This window comes from Tasmannia lanceolata, unplaced genomic scaffold (genome assembly GCF_043159265.1).
Source record: "Tasmannia lanceolata isolate RefF3 unplaced genomic scaffold, GAP_Taslan_0.1 ptg000003l, whole genome shotgun sequence".
NCBI lineage: Eukaryota > Viridiplantae > Streptophyta > Magnoliopsida > Canellales > Winteraceae > Tasmannia > Tasmannia lanceolata.
The window spans coordinates 42,207,519-42,229,491 of NW_027518680.1; the positions used below are offsets into that span (position 1 = coordinate 42,207,519).

At 38.4% G+C, this 21,973-nt stretch overlaps 1 protein-coding gene across 1 annotated transcript in view; it reads right to left on the minus strand.

Annotated features, from left to right (window-relative positions):
• Positions 1 to 10,767: 10,767 nt before the first annotated feature.
• LOC143862349 (chaperone protein dnaJ 10-like) overlaps positions 10,768 to 21,973 on the minus strand; it is a 53,535-nt gene continuing 42,329 nt past the window's right edge. Inside the window, exons 6-11 of the mRNA XM_077373379.1 lie at positions 18,953 to 19,082; positions 12,402 to 12,560; positions 11,851 to 12,029; positions 11,669 to 11,749; positions 11,387 to 11,563; positions 10,768 to 11,003 (exon numbers count right to left, since the gene is read on the minus strand). Of these exons, the coding sequence (XP_077229494.1) occupies positions 10,908 to 11,003; positions 11,387 to 11,563; positions 11,669 to 11,749; positions 11,851 to 12,029; positions 12,402 to 12,560; positions 18,953 to 19,082 (822 nt within the window). The 3' untranslated portion in view covers positions 10,768 to 10,907. The remainder of the gene's footprint in view (positions 11,004 to 11,386; positions 11,564 to 11,668; positions 11,750 to 11,850; positions 12,030 to 12,401; positions 12,561 to 18,952; positions 19,083 to 21,973) is intronic.

Genomic DNA, 21,973 nt, shown 5'->3' on the forward strand with positions numbered 1-21,973 from the left:
TTCTTTGCAATATAAACTAAAGTTAATGTTTTCAAATTCGGTTCCATAATCACTCCTAATTTTTGAAATCTTGCATCGTTTTTCAACTTGTAATATATTGCATTAAGTACAAAAATTTTCAACCGTTTCATCTTTAGATGCAAGAAAACAAACCCAAGTAAATCAAGAAAAATCATCAACAATCACAAATACATATCTTCTACCATTAAGTCTACATGTTTTCATGGGACCAAACAAATCCATATGCAATAATTGTAATGGTCTAGAAGTAGATATGATATGCTTGGGTTTAAATGAATCTTTGTGTTGTTTACCAAGTTGACAACCTCTACATACAATATCATTCTCATATTTCAACTTGGGTAAACCTCTCATAATTTCTTTTGAAGCAAGCATCGACATTAGATCCATATTTGCATGTCCTAGTCTTTTGTGCCAAATCCATGAATTGTCTTCCGCAGAGGAAAGACATTTCACGTCTTGGTCATCTAGCTCTTCTAGGACCAATGAATATAGGCTTCCGTCTCTAGCCACAGCAAATTTGATTTTACTCTCATTTTCTTTCTTAACTATGCACTTGTTGTTTTTAAACAAAAATTCACAATTAACATCGCATAGTTGGCTAATACTTAACAAATTTTGATGTAAGCCTTCAACAAGACAAATATTTTTTATACTAAGACCTTTGAATTTAATAGTACCTTCCCCAATGATTTTTCATTTGCCATTGTCTCCAAAGGTGACATGTCATTGATTTCCCATGACAATGCTTGAGAATTTGGTGGGGTCTTCGATCATGTGCCTTGAGCATCCACTGTTCAGGTACCATTTATCCATTGTGGCTCTTGAGCTCAAGCACCCCTACAAAAAGGATTTAAGTCTTGCCCTTAGGTATCCAAGCTATGTTGGGTCCTCTATTGTTAGTATCAATAGACTTATCCTTTCTTACCCAAACAAGGTTAGATGATTTTCTCAATCTACATTGATAATTATAATGTCCTAATTTTTCACAATAATAACATGTAGGAGAGAAAGTGTTAAACTTCTTGTAGGAGTTTTGGACTTAACAAACTTGGTTTTATGAGCAACCTTCTTTTGGGAATCTTGGTAACCAAGACCTTGCTTCCCAATAGAAACCTTGCTCGCCAAAATCTCATCAAGTTTGTCCTTTCCACATGCATGTCTAAGAACAAGTTTATCATTTTCATATTTAAGTTTCTTGTTCTCATCACATATTTCTTCAATATCAATATACAATCTATCATTTTCTTCTTTTAAATGATCAAACTTACACTTCAAGTTTTCATATTTTCCTTTAAACAAGGTATTTTCCATGAAGAGTTTATCATTTAGAGAAGATTTTTCATCAAGTTCATTCTTCAAGTTTCCAAAGTCTTTGGTTATATTTTCAAGTGACTTCTTTAATTTTTGGTTTTTGAAAACTTCAAGAAGTAGTGCTTTGTTGACTTTTTGACAAGTGTTTATTAATTCATTCATGGTAGGTTGTTCGTCTTCATTATCACTTTCACTCCCACTACTATTATCACTATCACTACTTTGAACAAAAGAATCTAATATTTGACTTACATTGAGTTTGGGGGAATCACTTGCCATGTAGCACACAAAGTTGGATTTCTCGTCTCCACTTGATTTGCTATCTGATGTGTCGCTCAGGTCATCCCAGTTAGCACTAAAGCTCTTCTTTTTCTTGTCATCTTTTTCTTTTCTCCTATATTCCTTCTTCAGTAATGGACAGTACGTACGAATGTGTCCCTCTTTGCCACACTCGAAGCATCGGATAGGATCATCATCATTATCTCTTCTTCTTCTGTCTTTATCTCTCTTTGGGGAGGTGCTTCTTCTTGAGCTCCTATTTTTTCGATTGAATTTCCCAAACCTCGAGATCCGTTTGGAGAGGAGAGTAATTTCTGAAGTTAGGTTTTCCATACTTAGCTCTCTCTCACTGTCATCTTCTTCGCTTTCCACCCTGGCTTTGAAAGCCACATCCTTCTTCCTAGATTCTTCCTTCTTTCCTTTTCTTTTGCTTTCCCTCTTCTTCATCTTCATCTCATGAGTGATGAGGTTACCCATGAGGTCATTTAGTTTAAGGGTATCCAAGTCTTTTGATTGCTTTACTGCCGTGATCATTGAATCCCATGAGTCAAGGAAGCATCTTAGGAGCCTTTGGAGCAGTTCATAACTTGTATAGGTTTTTCCTAAAGCATTCAACTCATTTACAATATTGGTAAACCTTGTGAACATGTTGGAGATAGATTCTCCTTCATGCATCTCAAAGGCTTCAAAATCACTAATAAGCATTTTTACTTTAGATTTCTTCACTTGAGTTGTCCCTTCATGGGTTGTCTCAAGTGAGGTCCAAATTTCCCTCGCCGTCTTACAAGTCAAGACTCTATTGAATTCCTCCGGAGAAAGAGCACAGAATAGTAGTGTTACTCCCTTGGCATCCAATGTAGCCTTTCTCTTGTCGACGAGACTCCATTCCTTCCTATCCGTTGTGGGTTCAATGTACCCATCTTGGACTAACTCCTAAATTTCAAAATCTACGGATTTTAAATAAAAGGCCATTCTAATTTTCCAATACCCGTAGTTTAGTCCATTAAAATACGGAGGTCTATTTGAGGCATGACCCTCAATATACCCCGAGGGAGCTACCGGAGGAGGAAGGGGATTAGATGAGGATGGAGAATGATCGGTTGCCATGGATCTTTCTCTTGTAGATTTTATGATCTAAAATCTCTATTAAGAGCCTTTAGCTCTAATACCAAGTGAAATCCCAAAGGGCAACAACCAAGAGGGGGTGAATTGATGTTTTCAAATTTTCTATTTGAAAAGCTAGGGCAAGCGAATTTGGCCTAATTAGTTCTAACCCTTGTTCAAGTTATAGTAAAAATAAAAGGAAAAGATATTACCAACACCACAAGAGAGAGGAGGAAGAGTAAGGAGCCATACGATGATTTATAGTGGTTTGGTCACAACTTGACCTACTCCACTACCCTTTGCCTTTCCTTGGGATTTTCTCCACTCTGGTGAGACTCCTTGACGCCGTCTCACAAAGCGTATACACATTCACCACCTCAACAAGGGGACACACCCTTGTATTACAAATCCACCTCCAAAGATGTTCTTCTTCGTTGCACTCCGGCCTTGAAGCAAGAAACACCTCTTTGCAATCTCAAATACACATGAAAGAAAAATAAGGAAAAATGAAGAACACTCAAGCCTCTTATAGGCGTATACAACTCTCAAAGCTCACAAGATTCCCAATGATTGAAATAAAAGCCTAGGGAGAACCTCTTGGCAAGAAGTGAATGCAAGTTTAAATGCTCAAGAGATTTGAAGAAGAATCCTTTTGATTTTCAAGAGAAAGCTCTATGTTTGATTTTTCAAGTATTCAAAAGGTAGTAATGAGAGTCTTTGTTGGGGTTTAAATAACTCTAGTTCATTTGGAAAGAACCAAGGGCAAAACTGTAATAAAACTGGGTGGTTGCGCCTACCCACTGCAGACCCCAACGGCTAATTCGCGATACCGTCGCGGTCGACAGAGCTACGGCGGTCGCCCGCCCTTATCGGGCGCCTCTTTTTATTTTCAAAATCTTTATCGCAGGGGTCGACCGAGGTCAACGCGGTCGCCCGCAGGCAACAACCAAGAGGGGGTGAATTGGTGTTTTCAATATTACATTACATATGATAAGTAGACTCAATTGGAGCCTTGTTGCTCCATATGTGTTGTAGGTGGGCTTGTCTTCTTATTCTTATTTTTAGATCTATCATTTTTGTATAAGACGAAAGCCCATAGCCTGAGCTGTAAAGTCACATCCTCTTAGGCTTTAGACTTATCTTTGATAGATTCATATGTTACTATCTCTGCCAATGATAAGTATCTTGTTCTAGAGCTTTATCTTGAAAATCTCCTAGAACTCTCCTTCATAGCATCTTGCTCCAGTTGATCATCTCATTTCCTATGGATTGACACTCTTATCATGTGCTTTTGAAGCTAAATACATCACTCACCATGAAAAGATCCAATGGCTATGCACTCACTATCACATCTTTAGTCATTGTGCTTTGTCATGCCTTGCCTCATAGATTTTACCCAATGCCAATGACAAATACTTCGAGAGAGAGCCAAATTATTTCATCTTTGTGTTTATATTGACCATAGTGATGTGCTCACATTGTCCATTACCCCATTAGTTGTGCTTAAAATTTAAATCTTATAGATAAAAAAAAAACTGTTTGTCATGCACTGTACTTGCTCAAACTCAATAATAAGCTAGGAGAGCTTAATATGTTATATCATATTAGTTTCATAAGCCATAGAAATAGTTTGTAGTATATATCCCTTACTTATGCCCATCCACATAGTTCTACAAGAGAGCAAATATAGGAATGTTTCTGTAAGCCCAATGGTTCCCACCTTGGCATTCCCATCTTCTTTTGATGATTCCAATACACAAGTGATTTTATATCACTAATGTGTTTGGATGTCTAAGTTGTAGATCTTAATTGTGCTAAGACAAGATTGCTTGGATTGAGGCCAAGAAGCTCTCATTGGACCACATTCGGAAAGCCAAATACATCGAAGATCCAAGAAGCATGAAGACTTGAAGCATTGCAAGTGAAGACCATTTTTAAGCCTTTTTTAGATTGTATTGATCCAATCCTAGCTTAAGTTTAAGAGGGATAAATAAAGTAATAAACACACACCCTAAATGTTTAAGAGATTGTCTTTGTGGAGTTCCAACACTTTGGAACCCTCATAGCAATCCCAACTTGGTGTAAAGTTGGAAGCCCAAAAACATGAATTGAAAATCTGCTTAACATAGGCTTCTCGGAGCTTCGAGCTCGGAACTCCGAGAAAATCCTCGGAGCTCCGAGATTTGGTCCAGTAGCTTTTTTCCAACTTCTGTTTGTATTCCCGGAACTCCTAGATCATTTCTCGGAACTCAGAGAACACTATAACAGGAAGAATTATATCCGTTGGTGTTTTTGCCAAAATTACCACTATGCCACCAAACGGTCATATTTGGGTTTTTCTATATATATGGGTATTTCCAACTTCCCAATTATCAATCCTAACACTCTAAAACCCTACTTTAATATCCCAAGAGTGAATCAAACTTGTTTATGCCTCTCATCCTCTAGATTTAGGATTTGGATCATTAGGCTCAAATTTGTACATCTTCTACAAATCTTGCAAACCCTTGTGAGGGATTGTTTTAGTTCTTTCTTTCTTATTCAAGAACATTGTATTCGAGTGAGTGTTCGGAGAAGCGGAGCCCACTCTCCGTGGTGAGGATTGCCACCAAGGTTAAAGCAATTGGAATTGTAATCAGCACCGATCTTCACCGGAGTTAAGAAGATCAATTAGTGAAACCATCAACGGGTTTGGTTGGTGGAGTGGAGTAGGCCTCGCGTTTTGAGGACCGAACCACTTTAAATCTCGGGTGCACTCTCTCTTAAACTCTTGCTCTTTATTTGCATTGCACTTAGGATTTAACTTGCGTGCTTGAATTTCATTCTTGATCTCTTAATCTTCAAAATTGGGTTAGAAGGTTTCAAAAGATTAAAACTCATTAGCAACATAATTTTACCTCCTCATAAGTTGCCGTACTAGGGACCACCCTTGGAATTTCAGTTTCACACTGCCATCATGTATCTCTATTGTTGATTGTTCTTATCATGTATGTCTCACTTGAATTATCTCATATTCATGATGAGTAGATAGGGGGAGTAGCTATTGCACTGCTTGGCACTATATTTTAAACTTTTACTGTTAAAACCTTTTCGTTGATGCCAAAAGAGGGTGAATTTTGGAATTGATTAGGTAGTCCATGTTCTATATGCATTATTTTCTTTATATTATCATATTACACCTGTGCATATAGTGAGGGGGAGCAATGCTTCATTGTTTATATCATTTGAAGCTTATTTTGTCTATTTCTTTATATCTCCTGCCTCTTAATCAATTCGGTTTGCCATCATAAAAAATGGGGAGATTGTTAGCCCAAGGGTTCCCATGGGTTCAACTAATCACCGTTACCTTGTTGTTTTGATGCTAGAAAACCCAAATTGATTAGCTTTTATGGACTAATGTGTTGCTTGTAGCATTGTGCCCTAAACAGGAAAGCCAAATGTTAAACCAAAGTTAGAACATCTAGCACAATACAACTCAACATAAGGCTTGAGGATCAACATGCACAATGAACCAAACGAGCTTCTACATTCATTGGAGACATCATCCTTAGAAGATGTTCAAGTCAAGAGCTCAAGTCAAAGATCCCACAAGCATGCCTTGCAAAGTGCCAAGAGAAGCTTGGAGATGAACCAACATTGGTGACCTTCTAATGTACCATTGAAGATGTTCAAAGAATGGAGGAAGTCACAAGACCCAAACAAAGTTGAAGAGTTCACTCGCAAGTTGAAGATGTCCAAGAAAGTGTTGAGGAGCTAAAACAACAAGAAGACTCAAGGTTCTAATTTTTTATAGATTTTATTGGAGTCATCTTGTTAAAATGTATTTGTACTTTCAAAAGGTTTTCAAATGGTTTTGATAAACAAATTTGACATCTTAGAGAAGCACCCACATACCCCAGAATGTGCTTGAAAATCTTGGACAAAAGCCCAAAGACCGAAGCCCAAAACCCCAATGTTTTAATGTATAAAAACAAGTTTTCAAAACAGGGTCGGGCGACCGCGGGATGGATGCTGGAAGTCCAGCATCTACCCAATTAAAGTGGGCCCATAGACCGAGGCTACTCCGGTCGACCGTGGATGGGCTCCTGGAAATTCCAGAGCCATCCAGAAAGGTCACGCCGGTCGACCTCCATAGAATCGGGCGACTGCGGAGGGGTTTCTGGACAAAAATAAAAATGTCTAGAAAGTTCAAGGTGGGCGATTGCGACAACCCAGTTGACCGTGGAGGTTCGAATTTTCAAATTAAAACGGTGAGTGCCCAAAAGGGCGAGCGACCGCGACACCCCAGTTGACCGCGCCCGTATGGAAAAATAGTCGTTGGGGCCTGCGCAACTTGATTTTTCTCACCTAGTTTATTACGGTTTTGCCCCCAATCGGTCATATTACTACTTGGGCTATTTATACTCTATCCTTGACCATCTAAACAACCCTTTTGCAAGATCATTTCATATCTTTTTTAGCTTACACCTTCAAATCTATGATTTTTCATAAATCCTCTTCTATTCTTTGATTTGTGTATTTTACATTCAACAATAGGATCTCCATAGGGCTTTATCTTTACTATCTTTTGGAGAGTTTGTGAGCTATTATCTTTGTATCAAGCCTAATCAAGAAGCTAAGAGAGTTTTTTTTATTTCTTCTTCTTCATTGTAATAGAGGGTCTACGATTCGGCCCGTTAACGAAGGTGAATCCAGTGCAAAGAGGGTTTGTCCCCTCGGAGGCGTTGTACGAAGAGGGTTTGTTCCCTCGGAGGCGAAGAAGGTGATTGTACGGCTAGGAGATTCGGCTATAGTGGAATCTCACCATTAGTGGAGTACCCAAGGAGATAAACTTGGAAGAGTGGAGTAGGTCTTGTTGATAGACCGAACCACTATAAAAATCTTGTGTTCCTTGTGGTGTGCTTCTCCTCTCCTTGCATTTGCTGATTGGTAATATCTAAACCCTATTTCTATTTATTGCTTAATTAACAAGTGTTAGATCTAAATTGCTTAAATTGGTAAATTGATTTTAATATTCTGAAATTCCACTTAGCAATCCAAGAGGAGAGTGAATTGGGTGTCTTTTGAAATTTTAAGAATTTAAAAAACTTTGTTTGCACTAGTTTTAGTTTGATTAGAAAATCAATAGTAAGATTCAAAGACAAGAGTCAAGCACTTAACACAAGAGAAGAGAAGAAGAAACAGGAGGCTTGACACAAGGGTTTTTATAGTGGTTCGGTCTTAAACCCAAGACCAACTCCACTCTTCTCAAGTTTGTCTCTTGAGGTTTCTACTATCTTCTTCCAACGAACTTAAATACAGCGTTCCTTCCGCCAAGTACAATCCGAGCTTCAACTCTCCAAGGGTCTTAACTACGGCGCCCTTCGTTGCCAAGTACAATGTAGAGAATAAATGATGTAGCACACTTGCCTCTTAGTAGGTTGATTACATGTAAATCACACTCACTCTCACTCAAGAAAAGATAAGCAAGTAAGATTCCTAAGATCTCTCAAGAACTATCAAAGGTCAAGGCACAAGAGAGAAGGGGAGAGTGATTTTCTTATTAGAATGTAGTAAATGTTCTTATAAATGCTCAAGGAATGTTAGGTTTAATCATTAAAAGTCTTTCCTAAGGCTCAAGTGATGATATATATAGGGGAGTCACAAATATGGCCTTTTTAGACTCCCCAACGGTTGCCTTGGAACTATCGCACGGAATTCCGAGATGACCGTTGCACATTTTTTATTTTGCAACAGAAGCTTTCTCGGAGTTCCGAGAAAATTCTCGAATTCCGAGAAGGCTATTTCAACAGATTTTCCAATTTTGTGTGCTGATTTATTTTGGGCCTTCGGAATTCATTTTTATCTTGATGAATGGAATGTCATATGGGTCCAAATATATGAGGGCACCACCATGATCATTCACTAGTCCAATTAAGTTTATTTTAGGTTAGTTTTAACTCTCTTTTGTGCCTTTAACCTAGCTAGTACATGATTGACCATTACATTCTAAATATAGATTGGTCTTCAATCTTGATGGCACTTTGGAGAAGCTTTGACATGTCTTCTATCAACTCCATTGATGCTCGAGCATAGCTTTAGCCTTTGAGTTGATTTTCATCCTTTTGAGCTTAAATTCGATCTTGATTTTGAATGACCTTGTCTTGCCTTGATGATGCTTTGAAATGCCTTTGTGTTGTTGATGCCTTCTTCATGTCTCTGAATGAATTGATCATGGATGTGTAAACGTAAGGTACTAAAGCTTGGAACACATTCACTTAGACATTGAAGATCATTAGTACATAAAACCATTTTATGACAAATTTGGTTTATTAATCATCAAAACATATTACTAGGAGTATTTGTTGAACCCTTAGACTAACATATTCCATTTTATTAAGGCAAAAATTTATAAATTACCCAATTCACCCCCCTCTTGGGTTGCCCTATTTGGATTTCAGTTTGGGTGGCTAGAATTTAGAAATATGGCAAGAGGCTATTTTAGGGTAGAAAGGTAGATAGGTGAATTAGTTTATTCTAAAGTGAATACTGTGAGGGAAAGGAGAACTCGGTCTCAATGGGTGAAAGAATCTGGACGGCAAGCAAGTGGTTGAAAACTGGGATTAAAGCAAGGGAGAATGAGATGGGTTTCACAGCTGATTTGGGGTTTAAGTGTCAAATAGCAGGGGGCTATGGGATCAAACAAGAATTGGGTGCTCTTTGTTATGAAGATGGGATAAAGAGAAGGGTTTACGAGTGGTGGGTAATGAAAGAGAAGGATGGGAATCGGTCGTGGTTAAAATTAAGATCAAGATGAAGATTGGGATGGAGATCAATTGAGGGTTGTGGAGCAGCTTGAGGGTGGTGATCAGTGGTGATACGGGACTGAATTTAAGGGGCAAGGAAGACAGCATATGGCTCTTTCTCTATGTGATTTCCGGCGGCAGCGGCAACAACTCGAAAGGAACTAAAAATTTTATTCCAAAAAGATGGGAATTTCATTTACAGTCAGTCTCTTATATGGTTTGCAAAAGTAATCCTATCAAATGTAAAACTTCCTTGCAAAGATGTAGGCTCATTGGCCCATCCTAATTTGACTGAAAGTAGGAACACAAAATAAAAGCAAATCCTACCTTGGACGTCCAACTAAAAGAAAACTCCTAAAATTTCTCTAAATCATTCTCTAAAATTTCTCTAAAAGTTCCTAAAATCTCTCCCTACTTCCTCCGTAAATCCAAAACCAAGCTTCCTAAAATCTCTAATTCATCTTTTAAAATCCTATACAAACTCAAACTCCTAAAATAACTAATATTGGCAACCAACTCTAAATAAAATAAAAATAAACAAAACAACGCAAAAAGAAATCTTGGAACATAGTAATCAACGTGGACCTTTGATTTGAACACCGTTTGATATCTTCTGATCTGAGGGTTCTAGACGATCTTGACCGTTGATCTTTGTGATTGTGTTAAATGCACTGCATCAGTTTGTCCCTGGCATAATAAAAGGAAGAATGCTAAACTAAAAGGCACTATTTCAAAAACACATATTGTTTTTTGCATTGATGTGCAGAAACGAGAGGATGGTAGAGATTTTGCACTGGTTGTCCTTTCCATTGATGTTGATACACGAGAGAGAGAGAGAGAGTTTTGGGAAAATGACTCATTTTTCTAAGTCTTCCAATCTCTGATCCACAACAAAATTTAGCGGCTTTTGAAAAACAGGCACCATCCTATTGTAATGCCTCTTTAATTAGATACAATAAGGTAAGGAATTTTTGTATCAGTGTGTGGGAGAGTGAAATAAATGCTTGAAATGTGACTATATACAAAGTATATTTTATCTATAAAGATCCCATACAAAAAATGAGTGAAGAAGCTAAGCCACATAGAATCTCATCGTACAACATGCATCCATAAGGGATGGAAAACTTAAAACGGCACAAAAGCCCGTCTATACATAACAACCCTTAATCCTAAGGGTGCAACTATATATATGCCAGGTGGGTCTGGAGACCATATATATATATATATATATATATATATATATATATATATATATATATATATATATATATATAATTTTTTTTTTTTCCTACATATAAAAACCAATCATCCAACAAATGGCACCCCAAAGCCCAAACACTATAATACATCAAAGCAATATAATGGATCAAGAGATCAAACTCCTCCCACCTCCCTAATTGTCGATCAATACTGCCTCTGGGCACCAGGTGGTGCTGTTGGCATCGGCATGTTATACTGAACACCTGCATACTGGGGAGGAGCTTCCACTACATATGGGCTCTACAAGATATATCATAAAGGCCAAAATTTACAATCAGTAACCATTAAGAACAATAGATCCTTCTGAAATCTGAAGAGTTTGCAATTAAAAACTGCACTTGGAAAGAAAGTGGACCTGAACCTCAGTACACTGGTCACCCAAATCTTTTAAGTTTAAAAAGGTTATGTAATCTAATTCTTTTCAGCTATTCAATTGAGTACTTCAGGCACTAAATCGGGTTCTCTAGGTACTCGGTCATTTTTTGTAAGGGTTTTACAACAATATAACGTCTCCTCTAACCGACCCTTGATAAGTCTACTTAGGAAGTGTTTCAAGAACCCAATTTAATGTTTTAGACTCTTGTAAATATGGTTTTTGAAGAGCATGGCAATGAGAATGGTACCTGGGGGACAACAGGAATTGCATAAGATGGTTCCCCATAAGATGGTTGCCCAAAAGGTGCAGACTTTGTTTTCATGTCAGGAGACCTAGCACCATTGCTCTGTTCATTTCCATTCAAATTGTGGGCTTCACCATTGGCAGCAGCTTCACTCTCACTTGTTTTGGCTGATTTGGTCCTCTAAATTATCATGTCCAAATATAGTTCAAGGTATTACGATAAAAAAATATAAAATAATAAAATAATAAAACAGGTAATACCAAGGAAACAGATCTGGAGCAACACCTGAAATATCTTTCCAAGAGTTTTCAACCCCTTTGCACGAGCACGGAGCTCCTCTTTCCTGACAGAACTATCTTGAAGCACCTGGACATATTTATTCATATGGAATTAAACGGTTAACTATGAAATCTAACATAAGCAAACGGCTTAAAACAACATTACTGAAATAAAAAAATAGAACCAACCATCTGACAGACACGGGTAAGTGTGGCTTCAATATCAGCAACATTGAGCTTCCATAGGGAATCAATCATCAATTTCTTGTGAGACTGTATGTATGCTTCAAGTTCTTCCTCAGTATAGTTCCCCTCTGCACTGAGATGCCGTTTCATATCTTCTTGTAACTGGATCAAAGCAAGTGCACCTGCCACAGAAACCAAGTACTACCAATTCACAAACCAAGAACCCTTGCAGTCAGCAAAGATACACAAGCACATACATAAACACTGTTTTAACCAAACCAATGAAATCCCACAGCTCAAGATTGCATTGTTTTAAATTTCGGCTGGCCGAAATTGTAAAAATTTCGGATTTCGGCCGAAATGACCGAAATTTGAAAAAAAAAATCGGTTTTGGTAGGGGTCGAAACCAAAACCGAAATTTAAATCCATGCAAGGTTGAAGCAACACTCATATACCCAAGACCCCAACACATGCAAGATGCAGTCAACATATTCATATACAGGCAAAACAATTACAAAATGAGCGTGGCCATTGAGGCAAATAAATTTGTTAACCTGTAGCAGCTGTTACTTGGGATTTAATAAAGTGGCCTTTGTTTCGAAACCATTCTGCAATGAATGGCACTCCCAGATATAATGCTTTCTTCCCAAGCTCTTTTGCTGCCTGTCTTGAATATATGTAGCCAATAGTATTTAGCATGTCAACCCCATAAGCTGTAGAAAATCAACAACGGATACATTAGATGGGAATTTTTGTAAGGAAGAGGATACTGTTTTTGTCAATGTAAAAGGAATGTTTTTGTCAATGTAAAATGAATATAAGAAAAGAAATTGAACCAAATCAAAATGATTAAAATCTGCAGCAGAGACCAAATAGATGTATAATGGATAATTATTGTTTATTCATAATGGAAAACTATAAAATATACATAACCAGCCAAGTAGTTGGAGTCTTGGCTAATGAACATTGCAGAAGGCATTTTGCAGACCAGCTGTTGCATGAGAAAGCAGCCACTTAGGCTCAGATTTTGTCTCATTCATTTAATTCATCGGAGTTGGCTGCTTTCTCATGCAACAGCCGGTCCGCGAAATGCCTTCTGCGATATTCCCTAGCAAATCCCACATATATAAGAGAGAATGACCTAGAATGACCACTGCTTCCTTTATGCATTGTATCACCAACTCAACTCAACTAAGCCTTTGTCCCAAACTAGTTGAGATCGGCTTATGCATTGTATCACCATGTTTCATTATTTCTATTGCACGTATGGGATGCCATTCATGTAGTAGACTTCAGTACCTCACCTTCGATGGTTTAATGTCTGAAAAGTTCTTATGATTGGATGACCCTAACTATCCGATCAAAATCTTTACAACAAAATGCAAAGTATAAAATGCAATGATCCAGGTTTAGTAAAGGGCATTGAAGACATGGTTAAATGGTTGATTTTTGGGGTACGGTCAATCTAAGGTGAACTGCACTCTCTAAGAAGTCAACATCAATCAATATAGGCCCCATGTGCATGTTAGAGCTAGGAAGCATGGTAATACGATGGATCCAAGAATCATTGGATCTCTTACACACACACAGACACACACACACACACACACACACATATATATATATATGTAGAGAGAGAGAGAGAGAGAGAGAGAGAGAGAGAGAGAGAATAGTGTTTCTGAGCTAGAGCTTCTATCTGAGTTCTAACGTCAAAAATCATGTGGGACCATGTTTTTGGGGGGATCCAAAGCATTCATTTAAAAGGCCCTATCATGGATAGGGTGTGTACCAAAAATCAGGTCCATAAGATCATTCTAACCCTTCCATTTGTGGAGTGAAAAATGGACAGATACTGTTTCTCCACAAATCTGCCCATTTTTCCCTCCACAAATGGAAGGGTTAGGATGATCCAATGGAGCTGATTTTTTTGTGGACACCCTATCCATGATAGGGGCTTCCAAATTAATGCTTTGGATCCCCCAACAATGTGGGCCCACACCTGTTTCTAAACTCGAGCTCAGATAAGCTTCCCTAAGCTCTAGCTCAGGAACACTTTACTCATATATATATATATATATATATATATATATATATATATATATATATATATATATATATATATGAGGAAATGAAGTATGTGCAGCTGCACAGATAAGCTATTTGTGCATGGCTGCACAAACCATAGTGGGGGCCACATTTTTGGTGATCCAAAGTGAAGCTACACCGCCGGTGTAGCTAACTTAGCTACACCACCGGCTTAAAATACAATGGGCCCACATTGTTTTGGTGATCCAAAGAATTCATTTGATTGGCCCTCACATAGATATGGTGTCCACCAAAAATCAGCTCCATAGGATCATCCCAACCCTTCAAACTGTGGAGGCAAAAATGGACAAATTTGTGAAGGTTTTTACACGTTCATTTTTGCCTCCACAAATCGTAGGGTTGGGATGATCCTATGGAGCTGATTTTTGGTGGACACCCTATCTATGTGAGGGCCAATCAAATGAATTCTTTGGATCACCAAAACAATGTGGGCCCATTGTATTTTAAGCCGGCGGTGTAGCTAAGTTAGCTACACCGGTGGTGTAGCTTCACTTTCCTCATATATATATATATATGAGGAAATGAAGTATGTGCAGCTGCACAGATAAGCTATTTGTGCATGGCTGCACAAACCATAGTGGGGGCCACATTTTTGGGGGGATCCAAAGCATTCATTTGGAAGGCCCTTCCATGGATAGGGTGTGTACCAAAAATCAGCCCTATAGGATCATCCTAACCCAATCAAAGTTGGAGGGGAAAACGGATTCTGCCCATTTTTCCCCTCCACAAATGCAGGGTTAGGATGATCCTAAATGGCTGATTTTTGGTACACACCCTATCCTTGGAAGGGCCTTCCAAATGAATGCTTTGGATCCCCCCAAAAATGTGGCCCCCACTATGGTTTGTGCAGCCATGCACAAATAGCTTATCTGTGCAGCTGCACATACTTCATTTCCTCATATATATATATATATGAGGAAAGTGAAGCTACACCACCGGTGTAGCTAACTTAGCTACACCGCCGGCTTAAAATACAATGGGCCCACATTGTTTTGGTGATCCAAAGAATTCATTTGATTGGCCCTCACATAGATAGGGTGTCCACCAAAAATCAGCTCCATAGGATCATCCCAACCCTACGATTTGTGGAGGCAAAAATGAACGTGTAAAAACCTTCACAAATTTGTCCATTTTTGCCTCCACAGTTTGAAGGGTTGGGATGATCCTATGGAGCTGATTTTTGGTGGACACCATATCTATGTGAGGGCCAATCAAATGAATTCTTTGGATCACCAAAACAATGTGGGCCCATTGTATTTTAAGCCGGTGGTGTAGCTAAGTTAGCTACACCGGCGGTGTAGCTTCACTTTGGATCACCAAAAATGTGGCCCCCACTATGGTTTGTGCAGCCATGCACAAATAGCTTATCTGTGCAGCTGCACATACTTCATTTCCTCATATATATATATATATATATATATATATATATGAGTAAAGTGTTCCTGAGCTAGAGCTTAGGGAAGCTTATCTGAGCTCGAGTTTAGAAACAGGTGTGGGCCCACATTGTTGGGGGATCCAAAGCATTAATTTGGAAGCCCCTATCATGGATAGGGTGTCCACAAAAAAATCAGCTCCATTGGATCATCCTAACCCTTCCATTTGTGGAGGGAAAAATGGGCAGATTTGTGGAGAAACAGTATCTGTCCATTTTTCACTCCACAAATGGAAGGGTTAGAATGATCTTAAATACAGTGGGGGCCCACATTGTTTGGGTGATCCAAACCATTCATTTGAAAGTCCCTTACCTAGATAGGGTGTCCACAAAAAATCAGACCCATAGGATGATCCTAACCCATCCAACAGTGGAGGGCAAAATGGGGAAAAATGGACAGACACAGTTTGTCCACAAATCTGCCCATTTTTCCCTCCATTGTTGGATGGGTTAGGATCATCCTATAGGTCTGATTTTTTGTGGACACCCTATCTAGCTAAGGGACTTTCAAATGTATGGTTTGGATCACCCGAACAATGTGGGCCTCCACTGTATTTAACCCGACCGAGTAGATAAGCTTAGCTACAAGACCGAGTAGCAACACTTTTCCGATATATATATATTGTATGTATGTAAATAAGGGATATACATATATAGGTATATAATGTATTTTTATATAAGGGAAATGCTATTGCAAGTCCGATACTCTCCTAGCATAGCCTTTAATAAGACTTTTCATTGGTATGCCCAACTCATAAACAAGTAGTACACATTTTGACACACTAAATGAAAGCGATTGGTGATGCACTTAAGAATAGAAATAGTTTTACAACAATAAATTTGTTGTTAAGCCTAATATAAATTATATTATTAGTGATACCTTGTACCTGATGTACTTTTGTAATACCTTTTGGTTTCATTAATAAAATATTAAAACTTTGAGAAAAAATGTCAGCACCTTGATCAATCGATCCAAGGTGCAGGCCTGAAAAGTACATTATTGAAAATTACAATTCCAAAAAAAATTTCAGAACCCTGAAATTTTGTAAAACATTCTGATTTTCTTTTGAAGGTTGAACACTGCCTAGGGGAAACTAACCCGGTAATCAAGGTTAAGAGAAGAATTCATAACATTTTAAAACAGTGAAAGAACCCCAATTCAGAGGATAGGATATAATATCGTTAGTAAATAACAATTTTTAATGGTACCAGATAACTTTATTACAAAAAAATGAATACAGATCTACAATGCTAAACAACAGGCAGAGATTTCCTCACCAAAATAGAGGATATAGAAACACCCCTTTTAGCAAGGGAGTCTGCAGTTGTATTAAAACTGTAATAGATGAAGCAAATGTACAGAGATTGGGGGCAGCAATTTAAAGTCTTCTAAATTTTTATACAGCAGAAGCAAGCCTACACGGACCTGGAGAGTCATAATTAGTCTAGAAAATGGCATTGGATGAGTCTCCTTCGCAAAAAGGGGACAATCAGAAAGGCTGTTGACAAAAAGGTTAATGACCAACTAGCAGAGTGCAAGCCTCCTCCTGATTTTGAATTAGTCTTCCTAATAGGTCCGGACAACGAAAGCTTCATGGCCTTAAGGTTTTCCCTCATAACACCACCGATCCCCACCGGACACGGGTTTCCAAGGGAGGCCCCATCAGAAGTCCAACTTAAGGGAATTGGCTGGAGGTGTAAAAGAACTTATTATCAAGAAGAATCCAAAGATCTAGATCTGAAATCTTAGATTGGAAAAGAAGTAAAGAACAAAAAGAAAAACACAGAAAAGACAGAGTTTCTGAAATTTCATAACAAAGTTTTCTTAAAGATTTTTTGTAAAATCTGTAAGGGGAAGAAGTAGAAGATGGAGGAGACCCAACGCATGGAGCTTGTATTCCCCTTAGATGAAAATAATGTTATTAACAATGTTTCAAAACTCCGATTCAGACGAGAGCTTGGCCGAGGTATAAGGGAGTCGACTCTGGAGCTAATGTTTTTTTTTTTTTTTTATTGAATGGTGGGAGTCAATGATTGACATAGTCAATTTTTTATTAACTAGGGCAAGTCAAAGGAGTTTTGATAACTTGGTAGGCAAAACTTGGGCTCAGACAAGAACTTAGCAAAGGCAAAAGAGAGTCAACTTGGGTGAGTCGATGTTTGACTCAGCTTGTTGATCACGTATTCACGTGAGCGTGGTGATACACAATCAAACGTTTGGTTAGCATATTCACTACTTGGGTCTAGTGATATGCACTGGAGTGATGTCACTCTTCTCTTCCTTTTCAAGAGTGAAGTGAAAGTCTATCTCAACATGCTTAGTCCTAACATGGAATACTGGGTTTTGTGAGATCTTAATAGCACTCTAATTGTCAAGTGAAAGCTCAGAGTGTTGATGTCTGACCTGAGATGAAGCTCCAGGATTAAATGTCAAATCTATGTACACTCTCCAGTGATAGATGCCATGGCCCTATATTCTGCCTCGGCATGACCTGGCTACACTCCTCTACATATTGCTACTCCAAGAAACTAAATATTTACTCACCATAACACAACATAAAAACCTATAATGGACAGCAGACAACCTAGTGACTAGATCTCCTTTCCAATCTACATCAGAAAACCTTAGTACTGTGTCACCTTTGTCCTAACGTCTCTCATAGAACAAGCCATAGCCAATGATTCCTCTTATGGATGGATCTCATAATCCCCTTAGCTGCATGTACATGTACCTCTCTAGGATCATGTAGATGCTAACAAGCCTGATTTACTGTGTATGTAATATCATATCTGGTGATGTTAAGACATTGAAGATCACGTACCATACTACAATACATGAGAGGATCCTTTATCTACTTTCTTTATTTACAAATCACCTTTTTATAGGGTTTAAATTTCGGTCTCTATATCGGTTTCGGCCACCACCGAAATCAAAATATTTCAGTTTTGGTGGAAATTTCGTGCGAAATCATGTAAAATTCGGTAAAAATTTTCCGTGGAAATTTACAAAATTTTGGTGAAAATTTGAGATATTCCAGCCGAAATTTGGATAATTTTGGCAATTTTGGTGGAAATCTCAAATTTTCAGTGGAAATCTGGTAAATAACCCAAATTTCGGGATTTCGGCAAAATTTTGCTGAAATCGTGTAAAAAACCGATTCAATGTACTTTCGGTGTCGGTTTGGACCGAAACTGAAATATTTCGGCCGAAATTTCGGATTTCGGCCGAAATTTCGGATTTCGGCCAAAATTTAAAAACTAGGATTTATTGGCTTGCAATTCATTATTTCGAACCTTTTGAGAAGCATGTAATACCTACTTTATTTTATTATCACCCCTTGATTTGGACAATTTAAACACCTGGGAAGCAGTGCAATTCCCCAAGATTTTGCATGTTGAAATCATGCTTTATGCTCTCTTTAATTTTGGGTGTCCAGTATTTATCACGTTTCTGAATTTTAAATCCTTTGAGATACTTCCATTACCCTCCAGTTACAGTGAACGGAATACGATACATAAAATAAAAGAAATATACTAATGCAGAAAGCAAGATTATCAAAACTTTACCAGCATTGGAGAGCCTTGAAACTTCTGCTTCAGCGTGACTACTAAATCCATCTTTGTTTCCATGGACATACTGGTTTAGTCGATCTTTCAAAATTTCAGCAAGTTTTTCTTCTCTTTCCTTCTGAACAACCTGGAGATAAGATTTACTTGCAAGGCATAAGAAGCAAGGAAAAATTCTGATGTGAAGACCAAAAACACACTTCACACACCAATAGAAACTAAATATATCCTAAACAATTTGATTACTGAACTGTAAAAGACTATTACATTTCGAGAATGTTGATTGGGGAAAAGGGAAGGTGAGGGATCTAAAATCAAGGTGGCAGATCGTGTAAAGTATGTTTGGGGTTGGAACGAAAGGTATGATTCCGACTGGAGCAAATCGGGTACCGCTTGGAGCGAAATGGTCAGGATCTGGATGTTGTTCGCAACATATACCTCTTTCAACGGAGTTAAAGGTAAAGGGGCTAATCATTACCGAATCCACGAAGCTTGGGATCGAAATCTGGGGAGGAAGGCTAGGAAAGATTGGAAATTTTTGAAATGAGGATAAATTGTTGGTGGTGTGGGCAAAGCCGTATGGAAAAAAATCCCTTCCTGGCAGTTCCCACACACTCTGAAAATTCAGCAAAGGAAGAGGGACTCTGGCCGTACTCGGGGGTGACCTTTATATGCTTGGAGAGTGGAGTTCAAATGTTATCTATTTCCGGTAAGGAAATAGAGAAAAGGAGAGCCCTTTTGATGAGGGGTGCGACTAGGGTTTGGTCAGTCTAGGGTTAGGTTTAGGGTTAGGGTTGACCGTATGAATTGGATTTTGGGTTTAGGGTTAGTGTTTCTTCCACATACAGCAAGCTAGGGTCAGGGTTAAAGATCTCCTCTAATCTTGATCTTCAACCTCCTTGCTTTGATACCATGTTGAAGATTATTGAGAATGAGGGGTTAAGAAAGAGAAGATAACGAGAGAGAGAGAGAGAGAGAGAGAGAGAGAGAGAGAGAGGAGAGAATACGTGAATGAGTTATCTCTCATTCACGTCAGTAATATGCATATATAGGCCCACATGGTGTATACATAGGAAAAGACAAAAATACCCTCTCTAAGAGGGTATGTGGTATACGACCAATCTCAACAGAATCATTTAGCTCATCGTAACGATGGTGAGGAATCTGTGGGTGGGGATAACCCATGTTAAAGTTTGAATATCTATGCTTATCAGCTTTCATTATAATTGATAAATCAGTCTTGACATAGTTTGTTGCTTTACCAAATTAACATCAACGGTTAGCTCATCATAACGATGGTGTAATCATAGTTGCCGGTGCGGGAAGCAAAGGCTCTCACAAAGGCGGTAAACAGGAAGTGTGAACAGCCAAGCGTGAACTTATTGAAAAATAATAACATTTAAAAATACGTAAGGCTCTTCACGAAGGCGGGAAACAGGAAGTGTGGACAGCCAGGGAAGCATGAACTTATTAAAAAATAACAAAATTTAAAATACGTAAATTCCAGTTTCCAGCCAACACAAGCAATTTGAATCCAACCATCATAAATTGCATGGAAAATCACTGTTAGCTTAAATGCCCAGGGCCTGACTAGATGAAAATTTTATTAGAGACCAAATTATGAGATTTTTTTATTGGACTTTTGGGATTTAATAATGTTTGGACACGATAGAATTTATGAATTTTTAAAATTGGCAAAATACCTCATCGTTTGGAAGTTAAGATTTTGACCCGGCCCGGAATGACCTAAAACTGTCAGATTTTGTACTAGAACTTGAAAGTTGACTTTTGTCTTTTTAGATTTGAGTCTTGAAACTCAACTCAACTCAACTAAGCCTTTGTCCCAAACTAGTTGGGGTCGGCTAATGAATCCTTTAGAAAATTTTCATGAAGAAGGTGAAAGAATCTACCCGGCTCAAATTGACCAAGTCTAATCCTAACACTAGTTGGGTTTGTCTACATGGATTATTTTCTTCCATTTTCTCCTATCCAAGGTCATGTTCTCTGTTATGTTCCTAGCCATCAAGTCTTTCCTCACTGTTTCTACCCAAGTTGTTTTCGGTCTGCCCCTACCTCTTTTTACTCCAACTTGGCACAAGTCACTTCCTCACTGGAGCATCCAAAGGCCTATGTTGGATATGCCCAAACCATCTTAACCAGTGCTCTCTCATCTTCTCCTCAATTGGTGCCACCCCCACCTTTTACGTATGTCTTCATTTTAATTCTATCAAACCTTGTGTGGCCACACATCCATCTAAGCACTCGCATCGCCGCTACACTCATCTTATCCACAAGCTGCTTCTTGGTGGCCCAACATTCTGAGACGTATACCATGGCTGGCCTCATAGCTATCTTATAAAACTTTCCTTTCAAGTATCTTGAAACTATCTTTAATAAATCCAAATAGAGGGTATTTCCTTATTTACATGCAAATCTTCATTTACTTAAATGATTTTGCATGTAAAAACCATGTTCCATTTATTTCCCTGTAATTCCATTTCGTTTCCCTGAAATTTTGTAAATGATACAGAGCAAAGATAGGAGAAAAACGGATGGAAACATGCATCCCAAATTGGGGGAATGTGCTTGTGCTTCCCATCTTCCAGGGGTATTTCAGTAACTTTGGGCGTAATAGAAAAGCTCATGGGTAATTATGGTGTAATTAGCATCAAGAGGCCTTCGCTATTGATTTCTTGTAAACTCCTCATTTAATAGATTGCCAAAAGGAATCCATTTTCAGCCCGTAGTCAAATAGTCGATTCATGGGTGAAATGTCTCAACAAACCCACCACCATCACCACTATCCTCTCATCATCCCCTTCCATGGGCCAGCCATCTATTTCACATGATGATGAAGGAAACAACAATGCTGTTGCCTATTCCTACACACTTAAAAGCACACAACAATATACAAAAAGATGGAGACTGCAATATATACATATCTTTTGGCTTTCCTTCATGGGTTCTATGGTCAACACCCTCCCATTGGTTTGGTCGGTTCGGTTCGGTTTTTTTTCCTTC